This window comes from Palaemon carinicauda, chromosome 33 (assembly GCF_036898095.1).
Source record: "Palaemon carinicauda isolate YSFRI2023 chromosome 33, ASM3689809v2, whole genome shotgun sequence".
NCBI lineage: Eukaryota > Metazoa > Arthropoda > Malacostraca > Decapoda > Palaemonidae > Palaemon > Palaemon carinicauda.
In genome coordinates, this window is record NC_090757.1 from 18,320,113 (window position 1) to 18,327,612 (window position 7,500).

Consider the following 7,500-nt stretch of genomic DNA (forward strand, 5'->3'; position numbering starts at 1 on the left):
TAAAATTAGTGCATGGTGCAAATTATGGGGTATGAAGTTGAATCCTAATAAAACTCAAAGTATGATTGTTAGTAGGTCAAGGACGGTGGCTCCTCAACATCCGGATCTAAGTATTGATAATGGTTTTTTAAATTTGAATGACTTTTAGAATTTTAGGTGTGATTCTCGACAGCAAATTTACTTTTGAGAAACACATTATGTCTGTGTCTTCTTCAATTGCACAAAAAATTGGCTTATTGAGAAAGTCTTTTAAGATTTTCGGTGATCAATCTATTCTGGAGAAATATTTTAATTCTTTCATTCTACCTTGTTTTGAGTATTGTTCTCCTGTCTGGTGTTCAGCTGCGGATTCTCAATTTAATTTGTTGGACAGAAACTTACGGTCTATTAAATTTCTTATGCCTGATCTAGATATTAATCTTTGGCACCGTCGTTCAATTAGTTCATTATGCATGTTGCATAAGATTTTTTCATGACTCTGACCATCCTTTACATTCAGATCTCTCTGGACAATTCTATCCTGTTCGTAATACTAGGTTGGCAGTTAATTCTAATAGCCAGGCCTTCTCCATCATGAGGCTCAATACTACACAGTATTCTTGAAGTTTTATTCCTGCTGTTACCAAGTTGTGGAATGCTCTTCCTAATCGGGTAATTTGAATCAGTAGAACTTCAAAGGTTCAAAGTTGGTGCAAATGTTTTCATATTGACCATGCTGACATGAGTCTTTTTATGGTTTATATATGACATATCTGTTTTGACGTTGTTACTGTTTTTAGAATGATTTATTTTTAATTTATTCTCATCATTTATTTATTTCCTTATTTCCTTTCCTCTCTGGCTATTTTTTCTTATTGGAGCCCTTGGGCTTATAGCATCTTGCTTTTCCAACTAGGGTTGTAGCTTGGTTAGTAATAATAATGATAATAATGCAGAGGATGGCAAGAGGGAAAGATGGACAGGGGTGTCATAGGGACAGGGGGGAGTGTTTGTGGATTATCAGAGGGTGGTAAGAGAGACTAGAGAACAGTGGTACAGAGAGGTCATAGGTACAACGGGGAGTGTTTGTGGATATCAGAGTATGGGCAGAGGGACTAGAGAGAGGTGCAATGAGGTCATAGTGACAAAGGGGAGTGTTTGTGGATATCAAGGTATGGGAAGAGGGACTAGAGAGAGGTGCAGTGAGGTCATAGGGACAGCGAGGAGTGTTTTGTGGATATCAGAGTATGGGAAGAAGGACTAGAGAAGAGAGGTGCAGAGCGGGGAGTGTTTGTGGATATCAGAAGATATGGAGTGACAGAGCTACATTTCCACTATAATCCTCAAGTAAACACAAAAGTTTATTAAGCTTACAAGTAAACATGGGTGATCTCATTTTCGAGATCCAGGTGGTCGCCCTCATGAACCGCCCAAAAGTACCTCTCCTTACACGTGGCTTCGGGACCAAAAGTGCTGACGAACGAGTCGTCCCCCCAGTTCACCAACATGCAAGCCTGGCCTCCCATGGTCTGGAAGGTGACATTGAAGCGCTTCTCCTGATCCTGAAGAAGGTTAATTAGTTGTTTGGAGGTCATTCATATGGTGGGAATATTTGCATTTAACAAGTGGATACACATTTTTGAAAAGAGGCATTTCAAAATTCCGTGAAAACTTTACCTGAACCGATTGAGAGAAAATAATTGAAAATCTGTATATTATAGAGTGCAAAATAATCCAGAAATAATAATTGTATATAAGCTAAATTATTTTTCCTTTAATTGAATTATGTCTAATCAAATGAACTGCCATAATCATTTACAGCAATATTTGCACATGCGCATTGGAGTTTAATATGGAGTCTAAATAAGTTTTTATTAAAAATCATCAAATAAAGAGTATATGTATTTTAATTTAAGTGATCGAATAGTTAGGTTTAAGTAATAGTACAGTATGTTATAAAAAAAATGGTAAAATAATGAGCAATTTATTATAAAATAAAGTTTATTTAAGATTATTTCTCATGAAATTAAGGATTTTTTTTTTTTTGCATTAGCGTGGCAGTTTATAAAAGTCTAGATAAATATTTTATGGAATATCAACAAATAAATTCTAGTGTCAGAATAGTTAGGATTTCAATATTAGTAGAAAGATATTGAGAAATTCTGTAAATTAATGAGCAATTTATGTTGTTGATTATGTGTGTAGAATAATGAGCAATTTAGGTCACTGATAAGTCATGTAAAATAATGAGAAATTTGCAACAAAATATGAGATTATTTAAGATTCATTCTCATGAAATGAAGGAAAAGGTATATGCATGGCTTAGATTGATAACCTACAAAGCTGTTAAAGACATGAGTTGCAAGTAGGCCTACATAATGGTTAGCAACAAGAATTTAGGAGTCAAATACGATGAACCAGACAGTTATAATGATAGTTTTATGAAGGCTTCTTACTCTCCCCTCAAGCAGGCTGGTCAGAATTATACATCGGTGTTTAAAGAAAAGATAGAAAACTTATATCGATAAATGGCATCATAAATTAATTCGAATATTAACGTAATTATCCTTCAAGGGAAACTGATTTTATTTTGATTTTGGAAATGATCACCTGATCTTGAGATTTGTGAGCAGCGGAAAAACAAGACAGTTTATGGACATAATTATTCATTCTTAGATGAAAAATTGTTTTCGCAATTTTTTGACCTACATTCATATCAAGACTGTATTCACAAACCAAAGTATTAATTAATAAATGTTCTCTGCAACGAATTGTATAGACGTGTGTAGGAGCATGTGATTGTTTAATGTTTACATACACAAACATAGGTTAGTGAGAGAGAGAGAGAGAGAGAGAGAGAGAGAGAGAGAGAGAGGAGAGAGAGAGAGAGAGAGAGAGAGAGAGAGAGATAAGGATTTTGGATGTCTCAAAGTCTTTGTGGCCCACCCTCGGAGACTCCGTTCTTGGGTAGTGTGTGTTCATGATTTCATCTTATTTCATGTTATTGTCCACTATATTCGCCAGACGTCTGCTCCATGTATTTGCTATTTTGTATGCAAAGAAATTACCTAATTGAGTGGTGTTATATATTTTTAATTTCAGCTTGTAGCCGGTTACCTCTGGACTGAATTGTGCTGTGTGTGGAGAAGTTACGGTCGTATACATTTGGCATTTCTTTAAGAATTTTGAATGTGTGTATTAGCTGTCAGAGAGAGAGAGAGAGAGAGAGAGAGAGAGAGAGAGAGAGAGAGAGAGATCTGATTAAAATATGGCTATATAATCACATTGCTTAACATATTAGTTAGGAAGCATGAGAGAGAGAGAGAGAGAGAGAGAGAGAGAGAGAGAGAGAGAGAGAGAGAGAGAGAGATCTTATTGAAATATGGCTATATAATCACATTGCTTAACATATTAGTTAGGAGGCATGAGAGAGAGAGAGAGAGAGAGAGAGAGAGAGAGAGAGAGAGAGAGAGAGAGAGATCTGATTAAGATATGGGTACACAATCACATTGCTTAGCTCATTAGTTAGGAAGCATGAAACAGACAGACGGACAGACAGACAATTACCTGTTTTGTAACAATTCCATAGTCATCCAAGACGAGTCCCCTGATCATGCCAAGAATTTCGACGGAAACATCAAAGGAAACTGTCTCAAATACGTTAGCAGCTGTGATAGTCACGTTGAAAACGCCTTCCTGTATAAAAAAAAAGAAAAGAAAAAAACATTATAACCAGTTTATATAATTTGCTTCCTTTCCACATTGGGTTATTTTTTCCCGTTGGAGCCCTTGGGCTTACAGCATCCTGCTTTTCCATTTAAGGTTGTAGCTTACCATGTAACAACAAGAACAACAACAATAATAATAATAATAGTTTTATAAGTGCAAAATATAAAATGTGCATCGTTTGTTTGAATTGAGAAGCCATAAATTTCCATCCAGATGGTGCTTCTACCTAATGCCTAATCTCCCTTATATGATAACGAACACGTGTCTGGCTATAAAGGTTTAAAGTCCGCTCGTGAATGGCAGAGGCAAGGGACACTGACATTGCCCTATCAAGCAGGACAATACCCTAGAGACTGTCCACATATACATATGATCAGCGCCCAAGCTCCCTCTCCACCCAAGCCAGGACCAGGGACGGCCAGGTAGTGGCTGCTGAGGACTCAGCAGATAGACCTATAGTCTCTCCTTAGACCCCATCCTTTTTCACAAGAATGGTGAGGTGGCAGCAACCAAAGAAACTAACTAGTTTGAGCGGGACTCGAACCCCAGATATATATATATATATATATATATATATATATATATATATATATATTCTATATATATATATATATATATTTATTTATATATATGTGTATATATGCATATATATATGTATATATGCATATATATGTATATATGCATATATATATATATATATATATATATATATATATATATATATGCATATATATATGTATATATGCATATATATATGTATATATGCATATATATATGTATGTATGCATATATATATGTATATATATATATATATATATATATATATATATATATATATATATATATGTGTGTGTGTGTGTTTATATGCATATATATATATATATATATATATATATATATATATATATATATATATATATGTATATATGTGTGTGTGTGTGTGTGTGTGCATTTTGTTTCCGGTCACGCACAGCAACAAGGCATATAACAACTGATCTCTTTTCGTCCGTCTGGTCGGAGAAAGAGGGAATAGCCATGCCTTGGTGAGAGGGATTATAGTTTGGGAAGAGGGAAGAGGTGAGAACGGTTGAGTCTGTTTGTGCGCCTGTGTGCAATCTATCTAAATACTTAGCCGTCATTTTTGACAGGTCACGTACACTAATAGATAATATCTTCTTAACTTTTAGATTACTCTTATTGGTTAATCTATAGATTTTTTGCTTGGTTGATATTTTGATAGGGACAAATAAGAAACCGTCATTAATGTGAGGTTAGCTGTATCGAGGGATCAGTACAAATAGATGTTGTTGTGACGAGCCGAGAGAGGGTTGTGAACTCAAAGGCAGTATACAATCAACGGATTACTTTATCAGGAACTCTCTCCTTTATATACAAAACCTCAAGGCAACAGGAAGATACATGTTCGAGAAAGTGACAATGTTACAGAGGAAAACAGCAGTCATGAATTTTCATGTTGGTTTTAGTGCGAGGGAAGAGCAAAGATACAAGCATAATTTATACAAAAGGAATTATGCACAATTGTGTGACACACGGTTGGTACGTTGTAAAGAATATAACGTCAGGCTATTTTGAATATGTAAACTTAGGCATATTGTCTGTTACTTTTAGATCTAGAACTCAAGTATAATGCCTAATTATTCGAAACTCGTTTCACTATAGCTTTTAATGATTTTAATGAATTTTGAAATATTTCGATGTAGACGAAATTTGATTAAAAGATGGCTAATATGATTAAGAATGAGATAGAATGTAGCTGTAAAAATACTATAGTCCATTTCTTTTATCGAGGCAGATTTGCACCGACTCGCAGCGGTGCCCTTTTAGCTCGGAAAAGTTTCCGGATCGCTGATTGGTTAGAATTATCTCGTCCAACCAATCAGCGATCAGGAAACTTTTCAGAGCTAAAAGGGCACCGCTGCGAGTCGGTGCAAATCTGCATCGCTAAAAGAAATTGACTATAATTTTTTACAGACATCATATTTAAGGGGTTAACTAATGCTTTGCAATTGTTCAGTGGCTACTTTCCGTGAGTGTAGAAGAGATTCTTTAGCTATGGTAAGCAGCCCTTCGATGAGGAGGACACCGTAAAATTAAACCATTGTTCTCTAGTCTTGAGTAGTGCCTTAACCTCTGTACCATAGTCTTCCACTGTCTTGGGTTAGAGTTATTTTGCTTGAGCGTACACTCAAGGCCACTATTTTATCAGTTACCTCTCTTTTTTTTTTTTTTTTTTTTTTTTTTTTTTTTTTTTTTTTTTTTTTTTTTAGAACCCTAAGGTATAATTTATAGCATCCTGCTTTTCCAGCTAGGCGTTGTAGCTTAGTTGATGATAAGTAGAGGAGCTCTCAGTAGTGCGCAGACTTCTGCCGCGGCAGCTTATTTCTCGACCATTAGCTTGACCTTGACCTTGACATTTTACCTTGGCATTTATTAATTGGCATGGATTTTCGTACAATCAAGCGTGAACCAAGTCAATTTGACAACGATGTCCAAACTTATGACTGATTACGTGAACTAGACATTGTGCTCGACCGTGACCTTGATCTTTGACCTTGACCTTCAAAAATTTAATCACCTCCAGCCTTTTACACGAGGTAATCTCTGCGACTAAAATTGTGGGCAGGAAGCTGTTCATGAACACACACACACACGAACACAGACCAGGGGTAAAACATAACCTCCCTCCAACTTAGTTGGCGGTGGTAATAATAATAATACTAAACTTTGTTCGCTAATAATGGTAGTACCATTGATGCTTAGGAAGTCTATAGCATTAGATTTATTGGTTACCAAATGATAGAAATGAATCAAGTCATGGCCTTTTAATATCAAGAAGTTCCGTTTTGGCATGGTTTAATAATTGCAGATGGCGTGAAAGCTTCCCCCCCCCCCCCCCAGAGTCATTGCCTCGTGACGTTTTTCTTCGTATATCCAGATCGCCTTTTCAAAGTTTAGTTTTGAAATTTATATATCCAAATGACGCTTTAAAAGATTATAATTTTGGCTTTTTTTTTTTAAGTGTGGCCTTTAGCTCTAGTTTCTCAAAAGAACTTTTCATAGCTTAGTCTTGAACTTTTGACATGTCTTAAAGCTTATTTCAAAATTATGATTTTTTGAAATCTGTGTAAACTTATTTTGAAATGCAAATTCCATATATTAACAAAGTAATGTAAGCTGAGTTTATTAACAAAACGGTGAGAATTATTCGTTAGGTCTCTGCAATGAACCTTATTGAAAATAAACAGTGCAATCTATTTATTAGAAAATCCAAAATATTCGTGTTAACAGCATAATGGAAACCTAAGTTTTAAAATTCTGAAATACGCATAGATAACAAAAGTGTAAATATTATTTCCAAATCTAAAAAGCACGTTATCGACAAAAAGGTACAAATTGTTCACTCTAGTCAAACCATTCTGTGGTGGCTGCTGAGAAGAGCTCTTTGCCCGAACTTAACGTGTCTGAGCGTAAAAACATAGTTCATTTTTCCTCGAAGGAATCACTCTTTAGAGACATGTCGAAACCCTTTGAAAACCACAATAAAGCCAGATTAAGAGATTAACAATAATACAGGGACGAGTATCCTATTTTCCCTCACCCTTGCACAAGATCACTTAAATAATATCAATATCTTTACAATAAAATCTTGTTTGTTGTAACACACCCACACACACACACACACACACACACACTATATATATATATATATATATATATATATATATATATATATATATATATATATATATATATATAATATGTATATATATA

General features: G+C 35.0%; 1 protein-coding gene across 1 annotated transcript in view; it reads right to left on the reverse strand.

The window, feature by feature from the left end:
- The window catches only part of LOC137626112 (polycystin-1-like), a 195,669-nt gene that overhangs the window by 163,050 nt on the left and 25,119 nt on the right, over positions 1-7,500 (reverse strand). Inside the window, exons 20-21 of the mRNA XM_068357188.1 lie at positions 3,547-3,675; positions 1,354-1,541 (exon numbers count right to left, since the gene is read on the reverse strand). Of these exons, the coding sequence (XP_068213289.1) occupies positions 1,354-1,541; positions 3,547-3,675 (317 nt within the window). The remainder of the gene's footprint in view (positions 1-1,353; positions 1,542-3,546; positions 3,676-7,500) is intronic.